This window comes from Schistocerca nitens, chromosome 2 (genome assembly GCF_023898315.1).
Source record: "Schistocerca nitens isolate TAMUIC-IGC-003100 chromosome 2, iqSchNite1.1, whole genome shotgun sequence".
In the NCBI taxonomy this organism is placed as follows: Eukaryota; Metazoa; Arthropoda; class Insecta; order Orthoptera; family Acrididae; genus Schistocerca; species Schistocerca nitens.
Genome location: NC_064615.1, coordinates 328,407,221 through 328,434,507, shown reverse-complemented (window position 1 = coordinate 328,434,507; position 27,287 = coordinate 328,407,221). Strand labels below are relative to the sequence as shown.

At 41.6% G+C, this 27,287-nt stretch overlaps 1 protein-coding gene across 2 annotated transcripts in view; it reads left to right on the top strand.

Annotated features, from left to right (window-relative positions):
• Window positions 1-27,287, top strand: part of LOC126234391 (uncharacterized) — a 176,568-nt gene that overhangs the window by 21,836 nt on the left and 127,445 nt on the right. For both annotated transcript variants that reach the window (XM_049943080.1, XM_049943079.1), the window contains exon 3: window positions 15,175-15,306. In XM_049943080.1, the coding sequence (XP_049799037.1) occupies window positions 15,175-15,306 (132 nt within the window). The remainder of the gene's footprint in view (window positions 1-15,174; window positions 15,307-27,287) is intronic.

The following is a 27,287-nucleotide window of genomic DNA, read 5'->3' as shown; positions in this document are numbered from 1 at the left end:
TATGAATAAGGCTGACTGGGACTTGTTCTCCTCCACTGCCGCTATTGAGCCACTCTCTACTGATGACATTGATGCGGTGGTTCAATCGGTCACCACCGGCATCGTTACTGCCGCCGAATCTGCCATTCCCCGTTCTTCTGGGTCCCCTCGGCGGAGGACTGTGCCTTGGTGGTCGCCTGAGATCGCTGAAGCGATTAAAGATCGCCGGCGGGCGCTCCAGCGTCACAAGCGACATCCCTCCATAGACCACCTTATCGCCTTCAAACGGCTGCGTGCGCGGGCCCGCCTCCTTATCCGCCAAGGCAAGAAGGAGTGCTGGGAGCGGTATGTGTCCTCCATTGGCCTCCATGTCACTCCATCGCAGGTCTGGGCCAAGATTCGACGCGTCTACGGGTATCGGCCACCTGTCAGCGTCCCTGCGCTCTCACTGAATGGAGCAGTTTGTACTGACTCCGACGTCATTGCACATCGCCTAGCAGAGCATTTTGCTATGAGTTCCGCTTCTGCGAATTACCCCCAGGCCTTCCGCTCCATTAAAGAGCGGATGGAACGTCGGAGCCTTTCGTTTCGCACCAACCACCCAGAATCTTACAATGCTCCATTTAGTGAGTGGGAATTTCGCAGTGCCCTAGCTGCTTGCCCTGATACCGCTCCTGGGCCAGATGGCATCCACTGTCAGATGCTGAAACACCTTTCAGTGGACTGCCAGCGGCGCCTTCTCGATCTTTACAACCGTCTTTGGGTCGAGGGGGAGTTTCCGTCGCAATGGCGGGAAGGCATTGTCATCCCCGTTTTGAAACCTGGAAAGAACCCTCTGGAGGTAGACAGCTACCGTCCCATTAGCCTCACCAACGTTCTTTGCAAGTTGCTTGAACGGATGGTGAGCCGGCGCTTGAATTGGGTACTGGAGTCTCGGGGCCTTCTGGCTCCGTCCCAGGGTGGGTTCCGTAACGGCCGCTCCGCCACCGACAATCTGGTGAGCCTGGAGTCGGCCATCTGTACTGCCTTTGCCCGCCGTCAGCACCTGGTCGCTGTCTTTTTCGACATGCGGAAGGCGTACGATACGACATGGCGTCATCACATCCTTTCTACGCTTCATGGGTGGGGTCTTCGGGGTCCTCTGCCGATTTTTATCCGCAATTTTCTGTCGTGTCGTCCCTTCCGCGTGCAAGTCGCGGCCTCGTATAGTTCCTCCCACGTTCAGGAGAACGGTGTGCCACAGGGTTCTGTTTTAAGTGTCTGTCTGTTTTTAATAGCCATTAACGGGCTTGCTGCGGCCGTGGGAAATTCTGTCTCCGCTTCCCTGTATGCTGACGACTTTTGCCTTTATTACAGCTCTACTGGCATTGCAGCTGTTGAACGTCAGCTACAGGGCGCTATCCGTAAGGCGCAGTCTTGGGCTGTAGCGCATGGGTTTTAGTTTTCGGCAGCCAAGACCCGCGTTATGCATTTCTGCCGGCGCCGTACAGTCCATCCTGAGCCGCAGCTTTATCTTGCCGACGAACTCCTTGCAGTGGTTGAGACCCACAGGTTTTTGGGGGTCGTTTTTGATGCTCGGCTGACTTGGCTGCCTCATATTCGGCAGCTCAAACAGGCGTGTTGGCGGCATCTCAATGCACTGCGATGTTTGAGCCACACCCGCTGGGGCGCCGACCGCTCTACTCTGTTACGGCTTTACCAGGCGTTAATCCAGTCCCGCCTGGATTATGGGTGCCTGGCTTATGGCTCAGCATCCCCGTCTGCGTTGCGGGTGCTGGACCCAATTCTCCACAGCGGGGTACGCCTTGCCACTGGTGCTTTCCGCACCAGCCCTGTGGACAGCTTACTAGTGGAGGCAGGTGTCCCTCCACTGCGGTACCGACGCCAACGTTTGCTGGCCGCTTATGCTGCCCATGTTCTAAGCTCGCCCGGGCATCCTAACTATCGTCTCTTGTTCCCACGATCGGTCGTCCGTCTGCCAGAACGTCGGCCCCGCTCTGGTTGTACAATAGCGGTCCGCGTCAAAGGGCTTCTGTCTGGGCTTCAGGTTTTCACTGTTCCACCTCCTTTCCGGGCTACTTTGCATACACCCCCATGGTGTGTTCCTCGCCCTTGCCTTCGGCTCGACTTGGCACAGGGCTCGAAGGACTCGGTCCCTCCAGAGGCCTTCCGCCGCCGCTTTTATTCAATCCTGGCCACGTATCAGGGCTCTGGCATTGTTTACACCGACGGTTCGATGGTTGCTGGTCGTGTTGGGTATGCGCTAACTCTAGGGGACCATTCCGAACAACGTTCCTTGCCGGATGGCTGCAGCGTTTACACTGCTGAGCTGGTCGCCATCTTTCGTGCCCTAGAGTATATCCGCTCCTGCTCAGGTGAGTCCTTCGTTATCTGTAGCGATTCCCTGAGCAGTTTCCGAGCACTCGACCAGTGTTTTCCTCGTTCCCGTCTGGTGATGGCTATCCATGAGTCCCTGCATACTCTTGCGTGTTGCGGCCGCTCTGTGGTCTTTGTCTGGACCCCCGGTCATGTCGGTATCCCGGGCAATGAACATGCTGACCGCCTGGCGAAGGAGGCCACGAGACAACCGTCTCTGGATGTTGGCCTCCCAGAGACAGATTTGCGGGCAGTCCTCTGCCGAAAAGTTTTTGCGATTTGGGACGCTGAATGGCACGATCGGATCATGCACAATAAACTCCGTGCCATTAAGGAGACGACGACTGTGTGGCGGTCATCCATGCGAGCCAACCGCAGGGACTCAGTCGTCCTTTGTCGGCTCCGCATTGGCCACTCCCGGCTGACACACAGTTATTTACTGCGCCGGGAGGACCCTCCTGTATGTCGCTGCGGGGCGTCTTTGACAGTGTCCCACATTTTGTTGGCTTGCCCCCTTTTAGCTGTGGTCAGGCAGACATTTGCGCTGCCTGATACGCTCCCTGCCCTTTTATCCGATGACCCTGTTATGGCTGGCTTAGTTTTACGTTTTATTCGGGCAGGGGGTTTTTATAGTTTAATCTGAGTGTTTTTAGCGTTGATTCTGGCTTTTAGCCTTTGATTTTAATCTGAGTTTTTAATGTGTTCTTGGTGGTTGGCTTCTCCTCTTTTTTTTCTCTATGGTCGGCCAACCACCGTCACACTCTGTGTGTTTTACTTTGTTTTGTCTGATCTCTGTCGGCGTCTTTTTCGTCCTGTGTCGTCTGACGTCTTTCCTGCTGTTTGTTTTTTATTCTCTTTGGGCGGTTTTAATTTTTTTTTTTGGAAAAAGGGACCGATGACCATCGCAGTCTGGTCCCTTTAATCCCACAAACCAACCAACCAACCAGAATTATGTCCCTGGATTCTGTTGGTTGAATTAAGTACAACTTTCTGCATTCTTTTGGTTAGATATGACATGATCCATTGGTTGGCTGTACCATCAATCCCATGCAACTTCAATTTGTCTAGGAGTATACTATGATTCACACAATCAAATACCTTGGATAGGTCACAGAAAACATCTACTGGCGGTGCTATTTTGTTGTTTAATGCTCTTGTAATATCTGGCATGTGAACATGTCAATGGCTTTATCATTAGAGCAACGCTTCTGAAACCCAAACTGTGATTTGCTGAGGATACTATTGTTGCCAAGGTGAGATACTATTCCAGCATACATCACATTCTCAAAAATTTTGGAAAATGATTTCAGCAGTGAAATAGGTCCGTAGTTACTGATTTCTCTCTTATCATCTTTCTTAAAGAGGGGTTTAACAATGGCATATTTTAGTCTCTGGAAGAATGCCTTGAGCTAGTGATGCATTACATATTTCAGACAGTAGCAGATTTATTATGTGGCAACAAATCTTTAGTGCTCTACACAGGCGCCGGCTCCATGGGGCCTGAGCGGGCCCGAGACCTGTCAAAAATCAAATAATTATTATGGTAGTAACCATGTTAACTGAAAATGAGTGGTGTGTATCATGATAGTGTTATGGTGCTGCGGGCACACTTAGAATTTGTCCCGATACATGAACCTGTGGGTAAAGTCTGGTGCCGGCAGGCCAGCACTGTGGCTGCAGCAACATCAAAAGGACTGGAGCAGAAGCATTTGGAACCCTCCGCCTCACGTCACCGTGACGCTTCAAGACATTATGACGCTGCGTCTATATAGAGCCCACCCTGCTGTCGCAGTCATTCAGTGTGTATAGTTTAGTTCAGTGCGTGCTGCAGATGTGTTTAGTGTTCCAGCTTTAGTGTCTAGTGGACTATTTTATATGACTATATGTTATTTGTTTACTTTAGTCTCTTAGTGTATTGTGAATTAAGTTCGCAATGGATAAATTTGTTACCAAAAAGGCGTTCTTGGAAGTTAATGATACTGCTTGTCAACCTCCAACAATCATTGTATCGTCAATTGTTTCGTCATCTTCAGGCGAGTACGATTCACAGCCAAAACCTGGACAATCCAATAAGGGAAGATCATTTCAGAAGTCTTGGTTGATCAAATATAAACGGCTAGAATATGGAGCATCTACCAAAAAAGTTTTTTGCAAAATCTGCAAAGAGGCAGATGCTAAAAATCTGTTGCCATTTTCTTCAGAAAAAGAAGGTGTATTTACTTCCATAGGGTTTTCTAACTGGAAAAGGCTTTGGAAAAATTCAGTCTTCATGAAAATACGTTTACACACAAAGAAGGTGTTCTGAAACTAAATTCTGTCACTAACCAAAGTGTGGCCTCTCAGTTGAATGAACAGTTAGATAGTGATATGAAGAAAGGCCATTTAGCTCTTGAGACAATTTTTGCTACTGTGCAATTTCTATATTGACAAGGACTAGCAATTAGAGGGCACAAACTCCAATTTTTTGCAATTGTTGGAACTCTGAAAGAATGACATACCTGAGTTTAAAGATTGGTTAGTGCATTCAAGGTATAAGTGGATGTCCCACAATATTCAAAATGAGATCATTGATCTACTAGGAAAGTCTGTGTTGAGAAAGGTATTGGCTTCAATCAAGAAGACTGAACATTTTTCTATTATGGTTGACGAAACAAGTGATTCTTCGATTCACAAACAAGTGTCTTTTGTATTCTTACTGTCAATCATTAATGAAGACTTTATTGGCTTACTGTCAATCATTAATGAAGACTTTATTGGCTTATATGAGACTCCCAACACTGAATCACACTCTGTTTAGTGTTGTAGAAGATGTTTTTGCTCGTCTTGATTTGTCAATGGTTGTTTCTTGTAAACTGCTCATTAAAACATTTGCCTGTAGTCATTAATGATTCTGACTGACTGCCACTGATGTGTATCCACACTGTAAGGCACTATGTCATTTATCCTGACTCGCTGTGCATCATGCTCATTAACATGTAGTTCAAGAATTTGGCGCTAAAATGAAATGTGAAGAGGTCCATGATGATTTCCATAGCACAGTGGAAGCTGATCAGACCCCTTTTCCGGAAACATTCACCTTCTATGGTTTTATATATATAGTACAGTATGTCCAAAAAAGAATGTCCCAGTTTCTATGTATATTATAACAGTTTAATTTAGACTGGTTTTTTTTACAACAAATTATAGATCAAATTGATGGTAAACAAACCTTGTTTTTCTTACAAATGTTCAGTGTGTGCACTTTTAGTCATACGGTATACATACAACCTAAAGTCCAATTCTTCCCTCAGTTTGGTTATCAAGTTCAGAGTGATGGAAGATATAACCTCATCAGTTATGTGTCTCAACTCTGGCAAATTAGTACTTAGTGGTGGAATGTAGACAAAATCTTTCAAAATAAGTCCCATGACCTGGTGTCAGGTGAATGTGGACGCCAGTGGAATAAAACTCTGTCCCATTGATCATTATTTCCAATCCAATGGTCAGGGATTTCGATGTTCAGCCACTCTTTTACAAAGAGATTCCAATGGGGAGGGGATTCACGTTGTTGCCAAATAAAGTTTTTGGGTTCACCTTCTACATGTGGAAAGAGCCACACTTGCAACACATCTAGGTAAGCCACCCCTTTTATAGTAGCTTCAGCAGGGGCGAGAGGGGTTTCAGTGGTCTGTACACTTGAATTTGAGGCTGTGCAGAAAAAATTTGATTTTGGAGAATCTGTTTGATATTGTAAAAGTTCATGAGGATGATCTGACCCCCAGGTATGAACATTATGGGTATTTACCTTCCCACTTAGATGAAAAGTTGCCTCATCATTGAACACTAGCAGTCAAGAAGGTTATCCTCCCACTGCAATGCTTCACTTCAGGACTTGCTTTCCAAACAGAATTCTAAAGACTACAATGGGAAGATGCTCTGACATTGTCGTCATCCTTCTCAGACACTTTTAGTCTTCACATGCTTTTCCCCTTACACACACATATTGACTGTATACCATCGACAAATGTTTTTGTTACTTTGGGGGGTAACAGTTAAACTTTAAACGAAACACACAGTAAACTGAAATTACAGATTCACTCTTAGCAAACTGGAGAACACAAAAAGCTGTACACTATGGAGTCACTGTTATGTGTATGGGGTACTACGAATGGGAAAACAACAAAACAATTCTCAGGCATGTGCTTATCTAAAACTTTGAGTTTCTCTTTAGTTGTGATCTTGTACCAACACCCTCCAATGCTTCCCACTGATACTACTAAAATTTAAAAGAATAACATTTTTTTTACGGACATCCTTTAATTTGTTGCTATATTGACAGTAGTGAAGAAAGCTGGTATCATGACAATAGCATTTCATTAGAAAACACACACATGTAGAAACAAAGTACTAACCTGTTGTATTTACTTCCTCTTATATCTGAATTCCTGTTTTGTTTTCAGTTCCTCACTTCGTCTTACGTTTGTCCTCCCTCTTGCATTCCTCCAGTTTCTATTTTGTCCTTTGGCGTGTCATGATGGTATTTTTCATTTTTTTGTATTCAGTATAGTCTGCAGTCCATACTCATTCTTGGCATTTAATTGCTATCTAATGAATTCATTGTCATAATAACTCTACTGTTATCATTCCACCATTATTGATTATAACATCATCAGTATTTATATTAGTCTTTAACTTTTATACAGCCTAACTGTAACTTATACAGGGCAAACAACATAAAACTTGTCCAAAAATATTTATAAAACTGATACTGAATTGATCCTTCTTAATGAACAGGAGAACAGCTACCATAAAAAATGTTGAAAAATGTGACTTCGATGCACCAACTGGTTGCTGCCACATGTCTGGATGCGGATATCTCCTACATGCTCTGTTGAGAGTATTTGGTTGTGTCATTATGTTTGAGTAAGTGAGAGGAGCAGACATGTTTAGTAATCAGTTGAATGTAACACAAAGTGGTGCTCATGATAAAACAGCACACATTCATTTTCTTGTGTTATGCAAAGCACAGTTCATAGTAAATGTGTGTGTAACTTCTTGCCCAAGAGTTCAGCACTATACCCATACACCAAAAGGGGCAAACATGTATCAGCTGTGTGGATGCCACCCATATCCAGTACAGGCACAGGTTTTCCATTCACTGAAATGTGTGTTCCCACATGCTGCAAGACTGCTGGCTGTAGGATAGCCATAGTAGTTCGTATGTTGACCTCTAAATACAGCAGGAGTTGATTAACAATTGTACCTTTAATGAACACGTGGCAGGACCATCAGATACTAGTTGTTGGAACTGTCATGAAGAACTGATAGGGCATACCAGCAAGCTTCATAACGAGGAAGGGCATACCAGCAAGCTTCATAACGAGGAAGCTGAAGTAAAATAAATTTTTGAGAAAGGGTCTTATTGTAGTGTTCAAATGGAAAAATAAACATGATGTATATTTCTTCTCTGCAAAATATCAGGTGACTACCACAGAGGTTCCCATATGTTCAAAAGGGGGTTTTATAACAACAATTAACCCAAACATTGTCATAGATTTTAACGTGAACAAGGCTGGTGTAGAATGTGTCAATCAACTTTACAGCTACTACCCATTTGCAAGCAAAACAATGAATTGACAAAAACAACTTTGCTTTCACAATTTCCTAACATCTGCTGTTGATGGTTTTATTTTGTACAAGAATGTCATGAAGCAAAATATATGTGCATAAAAAAAGTTAGCATTGATTGGTAGCAGCAAGAGGAGAAATTTGATCATTGGAATTAACACCAACCATTAGCCCAAATAGAAATTCTGGCCACCATTCTCCAGAAAAGGTGCCACCTACAGCCAACAGAATTAACATAACATGACACTGTGAAGTTTTCTGTAACAAAGGAAAGAAAGGGACTGGGAAGTGGATAAGAAAAGAAAGTAGATGGGGGACAAACACTGCAGTGTTGGACTTCATGTACCACAGTGTTTTCAAGACTTCCATTTGGAAATAAATTATATACACATCGCATGTAAACATTTTTTATCATAAAATACAGCTGGCATCTGCAAAGTAATTTTGTGTTTGTTTTTATGTCTGCTTGAAGTCTTTGTGAGCAAATGTAAAACCTTTCCTGGGAGTAACTCTTTCTGATGTGAATACATATATAAGCAAGCATATTTCCTAATCTATAAAATATGGGTTTTAAAATGATGCTAGATGTGTGCATCTCAGATGCTTGTCTGTTGTGTAATTATTCTTTAAATCTGGTAGAAAATCACCAGTACACCTATGCGATCAAAGATGAGAGATGTGTTGAATGTGTTAAGACTGGAAGTGTTTTGGCTCAACCTACAGCAAAGTCTGCAAGCAAAACTTTAGTGGCAGAATACCATGAAATGGGCTATATAGTGGAAAAGGCCCATTATGTTTATTAATAAGTGTCAGTACCATGTTAGTTTGCTCCCCATGAACGGTGGACCTTACTGCTGGTGGGGAGGCTTGTGTGCATCAGTGATACAGACAGCCATACCGTACGTGCAACCACAACAGAGGTATATGTGTTGAGAGGACAGACAAATGTGTTGTTCCTGAAGAGGGGCAGCAGCCTTTTAGCAGTTGCAGGGCAACAGTCTGGATGACTGAATGATATGGTCTTGTAACATCAACCAAAACGGCCTTGCTCTGATGCTACTGCGAACAGCTGAAACCAAGGGGAAACTACAGTCGTAATTTTTCCTGAGGGCATGCTGTATGGTTAAATGATGATAGCATCCTCGTGGGTAAAGTATTCCGGAGGTAAAATAGTCCCCTTTTTGGATCTTTGGGTGGAGGCTACTCAGGACGACGACATTATCAGGAGAAACAAAACTGCTGTTCTACGGATCAGAGTGTGGAGTGTCAGGTCCCTTAATCAGGCAGGTAGGTTAGAAAATTTAAAAAGGAAAATGGATAGTTTAAAGTTGGGCAAAGCGGAAATTAGTGGAGTTCGGTGGTAGAAGGGAGAGGACTTGTAGTCAAGTGTATATTACAAATACAAAATCAAATAGGGGTAATGCAGGAATAGGTTTAATAATGAATAAAAAAATAGGAATGTGGATAAGCTACTATGAACAGCATAGTGAATACATTTTTGTAGCCAAGATAGACATGAAGTCCACACCCATTACAGCAGTACAAGTTTATATGCCAAGTAGCTCCACAGGTGAGGAGGAGGTAGAGGAAATGTATGATGAGATAAAAGAAATCATTCAGATAGTTATGAGCACCAAAAATTTAATAGTCGTGGGGGATTGGAATTTGATTGTAGGAAAAGGAAGAGAAGGAAAAGTTGTAGGTGAAAATGGACTAGGGGAAACGAATGACAGAGGAAGCTGCCTCATAGAATTTTTTCACACAGCATAATTTAATCATAGCTAAAACTTGGTTTAACAATCATGAGAGAGAAGGTTGTATATGTGGAAGAGATCTGGAGACACTGGAAGGTTTCAGATTGATTATATTATGGTTAGACAGAGATTTATAAATCAGATTTCAAATTGTTAAGACATTTCCAGGGGCAGATGTGGACTCTGACCACAATTTATGGGTTATGAACTGCAGATTAAAACTGAATAAGCTGCAAAAAGGCAGGAATTTAAGGAGATGGGACTGAAACAATCAGAGGTTGTAAAGGGTTTCAGAGGGAGCACTAGAGAATGATTGACAAGAACAGGGGAAAGGATTACAGTAGAGGAAGAGTGAATAGCTTTGAGAGATGAAAAGGTGAAGGCAGCAGAGGATCAAGTAAGTAAAAGAACAAGGGCTAGTAGAAATCTGTGAGTAACACAAGAGATACTGAATTTAATTGATGAAAGGAGAAAATATAAAAATACAACAAATGGGGCAGATGAAAGAGAATACAAATGTCTAAAAAATGAGATCGACAAGAAGTGCAAAGTGGCTAAGCAGGAATGGCTGGAGGACAAATGTAAAAATGTAAAGGCATATGTCACTAGGGGTAAGACAGATACTGCCTAGAAGAAAATTAAAGAGACCTTTGGAGAAAAGAGATCCATCTGTATGAATATCAAGAGCTCAGATGGAAAGTCAATCCCAAGCAAAGAAGGGAAAGCAGAAAGATGAAAGGAGTATATAGTGAGTCTATGGAAGGGACATGTACTTTAGGGCAGTATTATGGAAATAGTATATGGAATGCAGTTGAATTAAATCAGGTGATACTGAGAGAATAAGATTAGGAAATGAGACACTTACAGTAGTAAATGAGTTTTGGTATTAGGGAAGCAAAATAACTGATGAAGGTCAAGGTAGGGAGACTGGCAGTGGCAGAAAAAGCATTTGCGAAAAAAAGAAATTTATTAACATTGAGTATAGGTTCAAGTGTCAGGAAGCCCTTTCTGAAACTATTTGCTAGGAGTATAGCCATGTATGGAGGTGAAATATGGATGATAAAGGTTAAATAAGAAGAGAATAGAAGCTTTTGAAATGTGGTGCTACAAAAGAATGCTGAAGATAAGATGGGTAAATATCATAACTAATGAGGAGGTACTGAATAGAATTGGGGAGAAGAGAAATCTGTGGTTCAACCTGATTAGAAGAAAGGATCGATTGGTAGGACATGTTCTGAGGCATCAAGGGATCACCAATTTAGTGCAGGAGGAAAGTTTGTGTGTGTGTGTGTGTGTGTGTGTGTGTGTGTGTGTGTGTGTGTGTGTGTGTGTGTGTGGCAGGTGGGAGGGGGGGGGGGATTGTAGAGGGAGACCAAGAGATAAATACAGTAAGCAGATTCAGAGGGATGTAGGTTGCAGTAGTTATTCGGACATTAAGAGGCTTGCACAGGATATAGTATCATGGAGAGCTGCATCAAACCAGTCTTTGGACTGAAGACCACAGCAACAACAACAATAACATCATGTAAGTGTTGTTGTAAAAAAAATTCTGGTCCAGTTTATTTTTGCTCAGCCCTTATAATTTGTTTTTACACACCTGTTGTATGTAAAATTTATGGTGTAGCACACACATCATTACTGACCCTGTGTATGTGAGTTGTGCTTGTGTAAATGTGTGCAAGTTTTGTTGTCCATGTTTGAGGAAGAACTTAGTCCAATAGCTGAATTTTATCCAGCATTCTTTTTCATTGTGCCTGCCTGGAATTCAATGGTCCCACTTTGTGGTGAGTAGCACTTATCATTTCATGTTGTTGTTAATTTAATGTTTAGACCTGTTGTTACTATGTTCTCCACACATCCTGTTAGTAAATGAGTATTCCAGTTATGCAATTTTTGTAATAACTTCAAAGCATTAGAGTGTGTGCTAAATGTAAGACCTTTTGTAGCTTGTTTCATGATGTATATAGTGATAAAATGTGAAGTATGCATGGTTAAATGTAAAAGAGGGTCTTGTGCACTAGTCTTGTCATAAAAAGTAAAGGAAGCTAGTTTTGCAAGGGTAATAATAATGACATTAATAATTATGGAGTAAAAAAATCTGAGTGAGTTTTACCACCTTTTAATTAATATCTGTTTTAATTTCTTGTTCAATTGATTTCCATTTTGTTGCTTTATATCAGGAAGCAAGCTGTGAATACACCATTAGTAAATTATTCTCAAGGAAATGGTCCTTACAGGCTTGTTGTTTACTTATGTTAACAGTTATTCTACCTGCTCTCTTCTGAAGCTTAAAACCCCTCCATATCCACAGCAGTTGTCCCGCCAGAAATCTCAGTCCCATATTGTAGTAAATTAATTTGCAGTAGGTTTGTTTAAGTGTAGGAGAAGTTGTTATGGTTGAGAGACATTTAGTCATTAAAATCTTGCAACCAATATTGTTACATATGTAGCTCATATGCCTTTTCCATGTAAGATGCTCAACCACCACAATACCTAAAATTTATGTTTATCAGCTTGTATACTTAAAAACATTGATTCAGAATTTATGTCCACTTGGGGTGGGTTATAATTTAAGAAATATTTCTTCATGATCATTGTATCATTATTAAGTGAAATTACTGACAAGGTTTTCTGTGATCAAATTCTGTTTATTGATTTGCGTTACTAACTGATCAGTACAGCCCCTGTCGGCCGCGGTGGTCTAGCGGTTCTAGGCGTGCAGTCTGGAACCGCGCGACTGCTGCAGTCGCAGGTTCGAATCCTGCCTCGGGCATGGATGTGTGTGATGTCCTTAGGTTAGTTAGGTTTAAGTAGTTCTAAGTTCTAGGGGACTGATGACCACAGATGTTAAGTCCCATAGTGCTCAGAGCCATTTGAACCATTTAGTACAGCCCCATGTAATATATGGTGCATCATCAGCTTAGTTCACTAACTTCAAGTTTGATAGCTGTGTTATATCATAAATATACACAAGAAACAAAATGGCTCGAAACTGTTTCCCCACTGCACCATGTAACTTAGAATCCTCGGTGATGATTTCAGTATTATGATCTCTTCATTTTTATAATGTAGTTTAACGTAATATTTTATACCACTAAGAAAAGAATTTAACCTATTCAGTGCTTCTCCTCTGTTACCAGAAGTCTCTAATTTCCATAAGAGTACTGAAAACCTTCAACAAATGTAGAAAAGTCCGAATGGCTTTGTTCCTTTTATTGAGTCTGTTCAACACTTCATGGAAATAAGTTGCTACTACTGTTACTGTAAAATATGTTTTTGTAATCCATGGTGCGAATTGTTTAGTATGCTAAATATACGGCAGTCTGTCGTTCATGATCAGCATGAATTTGCCCCCCCCCCCCACCCCCACAGACTGATGGACCAAAATACGATGACCAGCTGTTCAATAGTGTACTGGTTCACATTTGGAACACATCACAGCAGTGATTCTACATGACATGGATACAACAAGTTCCTGCACAGGTGACTTCATTCTCGTAAATTAAAGGCCAGTGATTTGTGACTATGAAGAGAGTGCTTGAGATTATCCCGGATGGGTTCCATCGTGTTCAGATCAGGCGAATTTGATGGCCAAGGCATCACTCTTGAGATCACTATCACATCCTTCAAACCACTGAAGCTTGATTGTAGCCTTCTGGCACAGTCAGTTATCCTCCACAGCTGTCATGGTGTCTTTGATTCCTTCCTCAGCTCACATGTAATCAAAGACAATGTCCCCCGTAGCATAATACTGTCCCAGCAGTCAGGTCCAGTGTTTGTTCTGTGTAGTCATGTGCCTAGATGACCAGGGCCAGTTTGAGAAAATTTTTCCACATAGGCGACTTATCATTTGATGACCCCCCCCCCTCCCCCCTTTTCTCTCTTTCCCTTGTACACTTTCACCCCCGTCAGTTTTTGCTACTAATAGTGACATGTTCTGAATGTAAATCCCACAGATGTGGCACCTCTAATACCTCTCTCGCGCTTGATGCCCCAAGCGGCATCTTGAGTCACTTGGACCATAAACTGGCCAGCAGATAATGCCTATTCAGACATGATCACCAACCTGCTGTAACAAGAAACATGGTTCATCAAACCAGGTGACACTTTTTCATTGATTCTTGGTCTAATCTCGATGATCCCATGCTCACTGCATTAGTAATTGACAGTGCTGTTGGGTTAATATGGGAACATGCGTGGGTTGCCTGCTGTGGAACCCCATGTTCAACAATGTGCGCTGAACAGTGTGCTCCTAAACAATTTTGCCTGTGATAGCATTGTATTCCGTTATCATATCTGCCACAGATCACTGCCTGTCCTGCTTTATAGAGTGGGAAATCCTATGAATTCCACATTCTATTCTGAGGTGTGAATATCCACCTTCTAGCCTATTTGTGGGTTCACTGTACTTCAACCACTTTCAACAGGTACTCAACACAGTAAAATTTAAACAGTCAGATAGCTTTGCTGTTTGCTAGATGTTCATTCCCAAGTACTAGGCCGTAACTATCTGCACTTTGTCAAAGTTGTTAATGTCAGTGGATGTACCCATTTGTGGTCCTATTGTTGCTAGAATGTTCTCCACTTTGCTATGTTACACTTACATAATTTCTTTTAAGTGTAAGGTGTGTACAATGCCAACAGGTGTCATTCAGTCTTGTGGTGGGCAGTGGTCATAATGTTCTGGCTCATCGGTGTGAGTCCTTCATACCTCTCTAAATTTATAGTTTTTTGAAGGAAGGTTAAGATTCTGTAGATTATCTGATTTCATTAACAATTTTAACATCGGCCTTAAGTGATTAAAACTGTAGTTTAATGTTACACAAATATTTCCTTGATTTTCAATAACATGAATTCGTGTTCCTGCTGACAGTTTTCTTTCAAGAACCTCTAAGTTTTTTATGGTCAGTTCATCATTTATAAATGCAAATGTCACTCTGTGGCACTGTTTCATGATCTTTACCAATCTCCTTGACTAGAACTCTGTTACCCAGGAGAGAGTTTTCAATAGTTTTTACCACTAATCCTTTCCTGTGTATATTTGTACCAACATGGTCACTGCAAGTCTGTGCATCAGGTGCTTTTGTTGGTGACAAGGCTATATGGATATATTTATAGCAGTAAAACATGTCAGAAAACCTAAGATAATTTTCATTGTAGCTTAAAGAATCCATGTTCATTCCTCCTATTATTATTATTATTATTATTATTATTATTATTATTATCATCCTTTTTTGTTTGTTAGTTGAGAGTTTATGCAGAAGCTCTTCTAATGGATTACTGGGAAGTTTTTAGAGTATTGCTGCTGTTTCATCTAAGTTATTTAATATGTCACATGTGAAACATTAAAAATATTCCACGTTTTACTGATGTGAAGGTTTTATACTGAATTTTTGCTTGCTACATGTTACTTTTTTGTTGTTAACTCTGTTCTCAAACTTTTTTTTTTCTTTTGAAGTTTCAGAATGTGATTCCTTCAAATTTGACGGCAACATGAATGAAAGGAGATTAGGCTCAGTACGTTTGCATCCAGTTGTAATAAACTTCTCTTCAAATCTCAATATGTCTTTCATCAATGTGAAATGGACAAGTGAGTATTTTGATGAAATGCAGTTAACATAGTAGTATTAGTGGAGTGTTGTGCGTAAATGTAGTAGTGACTGCATGGATGGCTTCAGAAATATGTCACATTTTGAGCAGTTATTCCTTTGTCCGAGTTTGACAGTAATCCACAACTGGAGTAATGCAGAGTGAATAAAATATGCTGCACTTGGAGGTCTGCATAAGGTCCCTCAACCAGGTTCAAGACAAAAGTTTGTCTAGTAAAATCGAATCAGGTGCATTTTGAAAACGTCTATGAAAACAAGAACCTGGAACCTTGTCACACTGCACAGCACATTGGAATGTACAGAAGAACATTTATCAGCCCACACTATCATACCACTCATTGTAGCTCACTGAGTAGATTGCTAGGACATCAAACCCACATCCACCGCAGAGCTGTGGTTTGAATTCTTGTCAGGATCATTTTTATTCTTTAGACGTCTGTTCACTAGTTCTCGTTGTTTGAAAGCAGATCATTTTGTCAATGACAGTGGAATCAATCAAACTGCATGCATGTGTCTACTGTTTGTGCAGTGCACGACTAAAACTGGGTTGGTCGGAACACAACTGACATGCCACCTGTGAATGTGGCTTTGAGGCATGCTTTGGAATAAACTTGTGGGCTGGAATCACGGGAGGACTGCTTTTGGTTCCCTACCTATTGCTTGACAAGTTGAATGTGCCCCTGTATCATATCTTTCTTTGCAATAATTTGCCTGACACATTAGAAAATGTTCCACTTGGTGTTCAGTGACAGTTACATTTCCAGCATGACGGTGCACTGCCACACTGTGGAACAAATGTGTGTAACTAAATGAAGTGTTTCCCGTGAAATGTGGTGGCTGTGGAGATCCAGTGTTCTTGCTTCCATGTTCCCCAAAACTTAATCTACTAGATTTTTATTTGCGGGTACACTTAAAGGAACAAGTTTATAGTACTCCACCCATGTATGGGCACAACCTAATAGATCGCATGCATACGTTTTCGGCAATGGTGGGTGCAGATGTGTTGCATAGAGTCCAGCAAAGTACAATCGAGTGAGTGGCTAAGTGTTTGAAAATGCAAGGTGGTAACTTTTGAACATCATCTGTAAAGTGAACATTGCTACTGCATGTCTGTACCAGCTGTGTGACGAGAAGCCTCAACATCAAATGTACAGAATGGAATTATTGTGCATAGTGTATTGTGCAATCTTGTGTAGCTTATGTGTGGTGTTTTTTGTACCTTATTGGATACAGATGATGATATTGTGTTCACTATTATTTTCTATTGGCTTTGTTTATGTCGTGGACAAAACAAAGTGGTTGTTTATGTGTGTAGGAAGTTTGTGTTATGCCTTAATGTTTGAATAAAGGTAACAGTAACACAAATAAATACACAAGATACTGCATTGTGTAGGTGTAAATTGGATACAGTTTGATACTTTAACTGAGGGAAAAAGAAAAGGTTGGTATGAACTTGACTTGAACATCAGCGAGTCTGCGTATCTGTTTTCCACCACATTGCCTTGCCTCACTGACCAAATGGGACAGCTCCAGCACAGCGCAGAGTTCATGATAGCTGTTCTTGGCCAAAGAATATTCATTAATACATTTGCAATATTATACAATTAAGTTCAATAAATATATTTGTATATCTACCAGAAAATTCCCTCAATACATTGCTAAATTTAGACAACAGGAAGACAAAAATTATAGCAAAATTATTACAATTAGCACTTGCGGTGTCACAGGAGTTAGGCATCTTCCCATTGATTGTAATTATAATTGTATGAATTTGAATAAGTAATATGTGTAAGTTGCTTATGATTCAATATATAGTAGTCTTGCTTAGAGCTTTGAGTGTCTGGAGGATGTGATGGTTTTCAGTCATGTTTCTTAGTCAGAAGTGAAAGAGCAAAAACTGCTTGAAGACTTGTAAGCAGAACCTTGTCTTTCACTTGCAGTGTGCTTGCTGACTGAGATATCCAGGCAAAACTAATGACCCTTCCTGACAGTTTCAGTTACACCAGTATCTCTTTCCACTTTCCAAATGCCATATAAGTTGTAGTGTATATCTTGCTAGACCAGCAATTTTCCTTACTATCTGGACCTGTATATGGAAGACCATCTGTCAAGTTTGGAAAGGATGAGATACCAGCAGTAGTGACACTGGATGGGCAGGTGTTGAGCCATCCCTGGATAACTCAGTAAGAGCGCTGCCCATGAGAGATAAGGTTGCTGGTTCAACTCCCAGTGTTACACACAGTATTAATCTGCCAGGAAGTCTCACAAGGACAAACTATTGCACTTTAATCTTTACTATCAAACCACAATGAAAAATATTGATGGTTGATATATGAAGAGTAAAAATTGAAAACATACCAGGTGGCAAATCTGACATTTGCCAGGAGAATTTGAAATCATTTTATATCAGTTTGTATGTAACTGATACTTATCCAAAAAACTGGGAGGGTATTCTGATACCACTTAATTATGCTCCTCACAGCATTACCAAAAAAAAAAAAAAAAAAAAAACCCCGACACCTTGTTCACTTTCTGCTCTTGTTTTGAATTACCACTGACCACCACTTCTACAACAACAACCTCCAAACCTCCCCCACATCCCGCCATAGCTGACAAACCTTGGCTCTCAGACCCACTACATTTACCTCAACATCAAAAACTCCCTCCCACCACCATACAGAATCCAGAACCTGAACAGACCCGAAACACAGTCATGAACCTTTTGTCCTAAAGCCTTAGCCCCCCAGAAGTATCAGGCCTTCCCAAAGGCTTCACCTTTTACCCCACTCCCAAATTCAGTCATGCAGGACTTGTTAACAGCATTTTCTCCTTCTCCCTGTCCCTACAATGGAAACACTTTTTCATCACCAACTCAACCAACCAGACTCAACCAAAGACCAATATTGAACCCTGCCTGACTCAGTTCACTCCTCTATCCAACCGTCATCCACACCCACTGCCACCAAATCAGCCCCCTCTAACTTTACATAATTTCTTAACCTCAAAGCTCACCTCATCATAATGCCCTGAATCCCTCAATATGCAATCTAACCGTACCTCTGCAGAAAGAACTGCAATCCATCACCTAAAAACTGATCCCAACCTTAAAATCCTGCCTGCCGACAAAGGCTCCACCACTGTTCTTTTGAAGTGCGAGGACTACCTGGCGGAAGGACTCCACCAGCTGTCAGATTCATCTGCCTACAAACTCTGCCACAGTGACCCCATTCCAGAAATCCAGCAGGATCTTCAGTCTCTTCTCAAATCATTAGGCCCATCCCAGGACCTCTCCCCGGAGTCTCTCTGCTCAATCCTATCACTCCCCACACTTCCACCTTCTACATGCTTCCTAAAGTTCATAGACCCAACCACCCAGAACACCTCATTGTGGCTGGTTACTGTGCCCCCACTGACAGAAACTCTGCTCTCATAGACCAACACCTTTAGCCTAATACCTGCCACTTACCCTCCTATGTAAAAGATACCAAGAATTTCCTTCCCCGAGTGTCCACAGTTCTGTTCCTTTAACACATGGTGCCCTGCTCATCACTACTAATGCCGCCTCCCCTTAAACTAACGTGCCTAATGCCCCTGGCCTTACCACTGTTTAACAGTACCTTTCCAAGCCTACAACCTCCTTCCTAATTTCCATTGCCAACTATCTCCTCGCCCACAGTTACTTCTCCATTGAAGGCATTACCTATGCAAACAAATCTGGGGTATGGCTATGGGCACGTGCATGGCAACATCCTATGCCTACTTATTCATGGGCCATCTAGAGAAATCCTCTCTAAATACCTAGAATCCCAAACCCCTCACCTGGTTCAGTTTCATTGATGACATCTTCATGATTTGGATCAAGGGTAAGGACACCCTGTCCACATTCCTCCAGAACCTCAACACCGTCTCCCCCCATTTGCTTCGCCTTGTACTACTTGATCCATTAAGCCGCCTTCCTCAAGTTGACCTCCACCTCAAAGTTGGCTATATCAATACCTTCATCCATATCAAAGCTACCAATCACCAGCAATACCTCCAGTTTGACAGCTGCCTCCCATTTATGCCAAGAAGTCCCTTCCATAAAGCCTAGCCACCTGTGCCCGTCGAATCTGTTGTGACAAGCAGGCCCTTTCAAAATGCATCGGGGCTCTCATTGGGGCCTTCACAGACCATAATTACTCTCTCAACCTTGTACAAAAGCAGACTTCCCATGCCCTATCTCTCCAGTCACCAACCAGCTCCCAAAGTCCCATTGTCTGGGTGCAAAGCCTCATCACTCAGTACCACCCAGAACTGGAGTAACAGAATCACATTCTCTGCCAGGGTTTCGACTACCTCTTGCAGTGCTCTGAAATGAGAAATGTCCTACCCACTATCCTTTCCACCCCTCCCAATGTGGTATTCCGCCGCCCTCCAAACTTATACAATATTCTCGTCCATCCCTACACAACTGCTCCTAACCCCTTGTCTTATGGCTCATATCTCTGTAATTGACCTAGATGCAAGACCTGTCCCATACATCCTCCCACCACCATATACTCCAATCTGGTCACAAGCATCATCTATCCCATCAAATGCAGGCCTACCTGTGAAACCACTGTGCTGCATTCTTTGTGGGCATGACAGCTAACAAGCTGTCTGTCTACATGAATTGCCACTGACAAACTGTGACCAAGAAACAGTTGGACCACCCCATTGCTGAGCTTGCTGCCCAACACAATGTTCTTAATTTCAGTGATTGCTTCACAGCCTGTACCATCTGGGTACTTCCCACAAACACCAGCTTTTCTGAGCTGCACAGGTGGGAACTCTCCCTGCAATATATCCTGCGTTCTCATAGTCCTCCTAACCTCAACCTTTGTTAGTCTTTGTCCTTACTCTCTAGCCCCTTCTCTGTTCCCATTCCAACACTACACAGTCCTCTATTCCACCAACGCAGCCACAGTTTTGTACCTCTCTTCTTTTCTGATAAACCTCCCTCGCTCTCCGTCTAACCTCCTGAATGCACCTAACTGCCCTACCCTCTCTTCACCTCATCCCTGTATGCTCCCTCAAGCAGCATTGTCCCCCCCCCCACCACCACCACCACCACTACCCTGCTATCCCTCCCCAGCCTCCTCCTTACCCCCACCATCCGGTTGTGTCTCTCATAATGCACTGCTGCTCGCAGTGCGGCCTCAGCAGCCAGAGTGTGCAGTCATGGGTGTGTGAGTTGTGCGTGCATGCGTACACGCGCGCGCGCGCGTATGTGTGTGTGTGTGTGTGTGTGTGTTTCCTGTCTCCTACAAAGGACCTGTTGGCCAAAAGCTCATTTTCTGACAGTCTTTTTGTTGTGCCTATCTGCAACTCAGCATCTCCACTATATGCTGAGTAGCAACTATCCTTTTCATAATATTGTTACATTCCATCCTGGATTTTGCATTGTTGAAATTATAAAATAAGTACTTTAATAAGAACATTCTAAATGCCGTACCAGGAAACTGAATGTCACTATGTGCCAATCAGAGGGGTTTTACAAGTTGATTAGTGCAAAGAGGGGAACAGCAACAAGTTACTGTTAAGAATGCTATTTATGTACACAAATAGTGCTGTTACCAGTTTTGGACAACAAGTTCATTTATATTACATTTGAAGTTGTTTACATTAGTTGTTGGCTTTTTTTCTCAAAATGAATGTAAACATCAAATGCAACATAAATGTAACATGAACAGCTCCCTGAAGATGAATCTGTCGATTCAAAACCATTAATGACACTGTTTGTGTAAATAAACAGCACTATGAACAGGGGGCGGTCCTATTTTGTTCTTTGCGTAAATCAACTTGTGTTTTGTACACAGCAACGATCTCAAGAACATGTTTTCAATAAAATAGCAGGAAGAAAGTTATTGTTCCATTGTGCCATTAATACTGAGGCACCATATATTATTTATGTTAATACCAGTACAGAAATAAGCATTGAGCTTTTAAATGGTAGAATTGTAGACAACAAAAGTCACTTCTCTTATCTTTTAAATTTTGGAACTCAAAGGGAAGCACAGCTTGGCACAGATCACATACACCATTTACTTACTTTGGTATCTGGATCAAATCTAGGGACATGCAGCAGTATACTGAGAACACAACAGCACTGAAAATGCATTTTGGGAAGAAATGGCAGTCAGGACATTTTCCATTGCCAATCTTCATATACTACAATCTAAACATGGCATTACTAAGAAGATTTTTTTGTTTTTGTTGGGGTACTGTGCTTCTACATTCACCGTATGTCACTTAGCAGAAGATGTTGTTGTTGTTGTGGTCTTCAGTCCTGAGACTGGTTTGATGCAGCTCTCCATGCTACTCCATCCTGTGCAAGCTTCTTCATCTCCCAGTACCTACTGCAACCTACATCCTTCTGAATCTGCTTAGTGTATTCATCTCTTGGTCTCCCTCTACGATTTTTACCCTCCACACTGCCCTCCAATACTAAATTGGAAATTGATGCCTCAGAACATGTCCTACCAACCGATCCCGTCTTCTGGTCAAGTTGTGCCAGAAACTTCTCTTCTCCCCAATCCTATTCAGTACTTCCTCACTACTTACATGATCCACCCATCTAATCTTCAACATTCTTCTGTAGCACCACATTTCGAAAGCTTCTATTCTCTTCTTGTCCAAACTATTTATCGTCCATGTTTCACTTCCATACATGGCTGCACTCCATACAAATACTTTCAGAAACGACTTCCTGACACTTAAATCTATACTCGATGTTAACAAATTTCTCTTCTTCAGAAACGCTTTCCTTGCCATTGCCAGTCTACATTTTATATCCTCTCTACTTCGACCATCATCAGTTATTTTGCACCCCAAATAGCAAAACTCCTTTACTACTTTAAGTGTCTCATTTCCTAATCTAATTCCCTCACCATCACCCGACTTAATTTGACTACATTCCATTATCCTCGTTTTGCTTTTGTTGATGTTCATCTTATATCCTCCTTTCAAGACACTATCCATTCCATTCAACTGCTCTTCCAAGGCCTTTGCTGTCTCTGACAGAATTACAATGTCATCGGCGAACCTCAAAGTTTTTATTTCTTCTCCATGGATTTTAATACCTACTCTGAATTTTTCTTTTGTTTCCTTTACTGCTTGCTCAATATACAGATTGAACAACATCGGGGAGAGGCTACAACCCTGTCTTACTCCCTTCCCAACCACTGCTTCCCTTTCATGTCCCTCGACTCTTATAACTGCCATCTGGTTTCTGTACAAATTGTAAATAGCCTGTCGCTCCCTGTATTTTACCCCTGCCACCTTTAGAATTTGAAAGAGAGTATTCCAGTCAACATTGTCAAAAGCTTTCTCGAAGTCTACAAATGCTAGAAACGTAGGTTTGCCTTTCCTTAATCTTTCTTCTAAGATAAGTCGTAGGGTCAGTATTGCCTCACGTGTTCCAACATTTCTACGGAATCCAAACTGATCTGCCCCAAGGTCGGCTTCTACTAGTTTTTCCATGCGTTTGTAAAGAATTCGTGTTAGTATTTTGCAGCTGTGACTTATTAAACTGATAGTTCGGTAATTTTCACATCTGTCAACACCTGCTTTCTTTGGGATTGGAATTATTATATTCTTCTTGAAGTCTGAGGGTATTTCGCCTGTTTCATACATCTTGCTCACCAGATGGTAGAGTTTTGTCAGGACTGGCTCTCCCAAGGCCGTCAGTAGTTCCAATGGAATGTTGTCTACCCCGAGGGCCTTGTTTCGACTCAGGTCTTTCAGTGCTCAACTTTTGTTGATGTTCATCTTATATCCTCCTTTCAAGACACTATCCATTCCATTCAACTGCTCTTCCAAGGCCTTTGCTGTCTCTGACAGAATTACAATGTCATCGGCGAACCTCAAAGTTTTTATTTCTTCTCCATGGATTTTAATACCTACTCTGAATTTTTCTTTTGTTTCCTTTACTGCTTGCTCAATATACAGATTGAACAACATCGGGGAGAGGCTACAACCCTGTCTTACTCCCTTCCCAACCACTGCTTCCCTTTCATGTCCCTCGACTCTTATAACTGCCATCTGGTTTCTGTACAAATTGTAAATAGCCTTTCGCTCCCTGTATTTTACCCCTGCCACCTTTAGAATTTGAAAGAGAGTATTCCAGTCAACATTGTCAAAAGCTTTCTCGAAGTCTACAAATTCTAGAAACGTAGGTTTGCCTTTCCTTAATCTTTCTTCTAAGATAAGTCGTAGGGTCAGTATTGCCTCACGTGTTCCAACATTTCTACGGAATCCAAACTGATCTGCCCCAAGGTCGGCTTCTACTAGTTTTTCCATGCGTTTGTAAAGAATTCGTGTTAGTATTTTGCAGCTGTGACTTATTAAACTGATAGTTCGGTAATTTTCACATCTGTCAACACCTGCTTTCTTTGGGATTGGAATTATTATATTCTTCTTGAAGTCTGAGGGTATTTCGCCTGTTTCATACATCTTGCTCACCAGATGGTAGAGTTTTGTCAGGACTGGCTCTCCCAAGGCCGTCAGTAGTTCCAATGGAATGTTGTCTACCCCGAGGGCCTTGTTTCGACTCAGGTCTTTCAGTGCTCTGTCAAACTCTTCACGCACTATCGTATCTCCCATTTCATCTTCGTCTACATCCTCTTCCATTTCCATAATATTGTCCTCAAGTACATCGCCCTTGTATAGACCCTCTATATACTCCTTCCATCTTTCTGCTTTCCCTTCTTTGCTTAGAACTGGGTTTCCATCTGAGCTCTTGATATTCATACAAGTTGTTCTCTTATCTCCAAATGTCTCTTTAATTTTCCTGTAGGCAGTATCTATCTTACCCCTAGTGAGATAAGCCTCTACATCCTTACATTTGTCCTCTAGCCATCCCTGCTTAGCCATTTTGCACTTCCTGTCGGTCTCATTTTTGAGACGTTTGTATTCCTTTTTGCCTGCTTCATTTACTGCATTTTTATATTTTCTGCTTTCATCAATTAAATTCAATATTTCTTCTGTTACCCAAGGATTTCTACTAGCCCTCGTCTTTTTACCTACTTGATCCTCTGCTGCCTTCACTACTTCATCCCTCAGAGCTACCCATTCTTCTTCTACTGTATTTCTTTCCCCCATTCCTGTCAGTTGTTCCCTTATGCTGTCCCTGAAACTCTGTACAACCTCTGGTTCTTTCAGTTTATTCAGGTCCCATCTCCTTAAATTCCCACCTTTTTGCGCTTTCTTCAGTTTTAATCTACAGTTCGTAAGCAATAGATTGTGGTCAGAGTCCACATCTGTCCCTGGAAATGTCTTACAATTTAAAACCTGGTTCCTAAATCTCTGTCTTACCATTAAATAATCTATCTGATACCTTTTAGTATCTCCATGGTTCTTCCATGTATCCAACCTTCTTTCATGATTCTTAAACCAAGTGTTAGCTATGATTAAGTTATGCTCTGTGCAAAATTCTTACAGGCGGCTTTCTCTTTCATTTCTTATCCCCAATCCATATTCACCTACTATGTTTCCTTCTCTCCCTTTTCCTACACTCGAATTCCAGTCACCCATGACTATTAAATTTTCGTCTCCCTTCACTATCTCAATAATTTCTTTTATTTCATCATACATCTCTTCAATCTCTTCGTCATCTGCAGAGCTAGTCGGCATATAAACTTGTACCACTGTAGTAGGTGTGGGCTTCGTATCTATCTTGGCCACAATAATGTGTTCACTATGCTATTTGTAGTAGCTTACCCGCATTCCTATTTTCCTATTCATTATTAAACCTACTCCTGCATTACCCCTATTTGATTTTGTGTTTATAACCCTGTAGTCACCTGACCAGAAGTCTTGTTCCTCCTGCCACCGAACTTCACTAATTCCCACTATATCTAACTTCAACCTATCCATTTCCCTTTTTAAATTTTCTAACCTACCTGCCCGATTAAGGGATCTGACATTCCACGCTCCGATCCATAGAACGCCAGTTTTCTTTCTCCTGATAACGACATCCTCTTGAGTAGTCCCCGCCCGGAGATCCGAATGGGGGACTATTTTACCTCCGGAATATTTTACCCAAGAGGACGCCATCATCATTTAATCATACAGTAAAGCTGGATGCCCTCGGGAAAAATTACGGCTGTAGTTTCCCCTTGCTTTCAGCCGTTCGCAGTACCAGCACAGCAAGGCCGTTTTGGTTATTGTTACAAGGCCAGATCAGTCAATCATCCAGACTGTTGCCCTTGCAACTACTGAAAAGGCTGCTGCCCCTCTTCAGGAACCACACGTTTGTCTGGCCTCTCAACAGATACCCCTCCGTTGTGGTTGCACCTACGGTACGGCTATCTGTATCGCTGAGGCACGCAAGCCTCCCCACCAACGGCAAGGTCCATGGTTCGTGGTGGGTAGCAGAAGATAACAGAATAAAATACAGTTGTTCTATCCGTTTTCAAATATTTATGAATGTAATTGATTTTGTCCAAAGAAAGTTTATATTGAATTATAATTACAGTGATATGTTTACATGCTGGTTGACTGATTAAAGTTAAAACTAATATGCTACCAGAAATTCCAGGGCTGGTTATAAACATTGGATTGAGTAAAGATGACTACTCAGCATATAACAGAGATGCTGAGTAATAGACAGCCACGCAAACTACTAATTGAACATGGTAACATATCTTAAATTTGTTTCGTATTCAGAATGCATGTGTACATGCATATGCTGGCACATCCACATCCCCACCCAGTGCAACAGTAGGTGATCGTGAACAGCGAGTGGATGTGGCTTTCAACTATGAAGCTGTGTTTGAAACAATTTAAGAGAGATCTAAACAAATTTTTACATTGAGTTTTCATCAGCAATGAGAACTGAATTCTCCAGAAGTTCAACAACAATCAAAACAATGGGTTACTCGTGGTGAATCTGCTTCAAAGACAGCAAAAACTGTCCAGTCAACTGGAAAAATTGTAGTTACAAATTTTTGAGACACAGAGGATGCCATACTAACAGATTTAATAAGAAAAGGAAAAATGTTTACTTCACAATACTGCAGTGAGATATTGGATAGCTTCAACAAGTAATTGATTAAATCATGATCCAGTTTAGCTGTCATTAATTTTCATAGATGTTGTAAATTTAATAAAAGTCAGTTTGCTGTAAATTATTAACCTTTCTTTTGACAAAATGGGTGCATTTCTAATTTCTCTTTTGGAGAATGGTCTTGATTATTTAATATCTGTTATGTTCAGTTTCTTTGTTGTCGTTATTATCTTAGGGACTATGGAATTCCCCCATTTTCAAGTTTTCAACTAGAGCACCATTATTATCCATGCTAACAACTCACAGCTGGGTAGATATGTGGTGAAACTGCAACTTCTGATAGCTGTCAATCTCTCCACATTGTCCATCTGCACTGGTTCATTTACGTTGGCTGGAGCACGCCATGTCTACCCTTTGCCATACTCATATTTCACTGTCAGATGAGATAACATATCATTTTACACTGGGAAACAGGGAAAAGTGCTTATCTCTAAAAGGGAACAATGATGAAAAGGAAATAATTGTTTTTGGGAAAAAAGAAGTCTTCATTCCAAACACAAACTCATACTGAACAAACTGTTATGAGGAGAAGGGAAATCTTCACTTCCTATCTTCTCGTGGAAGGCGGGTCCTTCTTAAACTGAGTTTGGAGTTACCTGTTTAATTGCAGAGGTATCCCTTTTATAATTTATCAGTAATTTGCAAGGTGGCAGTATTATCTTAATGTCCTATAACATTTTTACTACAGCTGAAGACCTGAAATCACAGCACTGTTTCCTTGGCATAATAAAATACCTAGTGAGCAACTTATCCTAACTATGTCAGATTTTACTATTCATCTTGTGAATTCTGTGGCTTTGGGAGTCAGTTCTCCTAGATCCAACATAAATATAACTTTATTTTGGTCCAACACATAGAAAAAAGAATGAATTATTA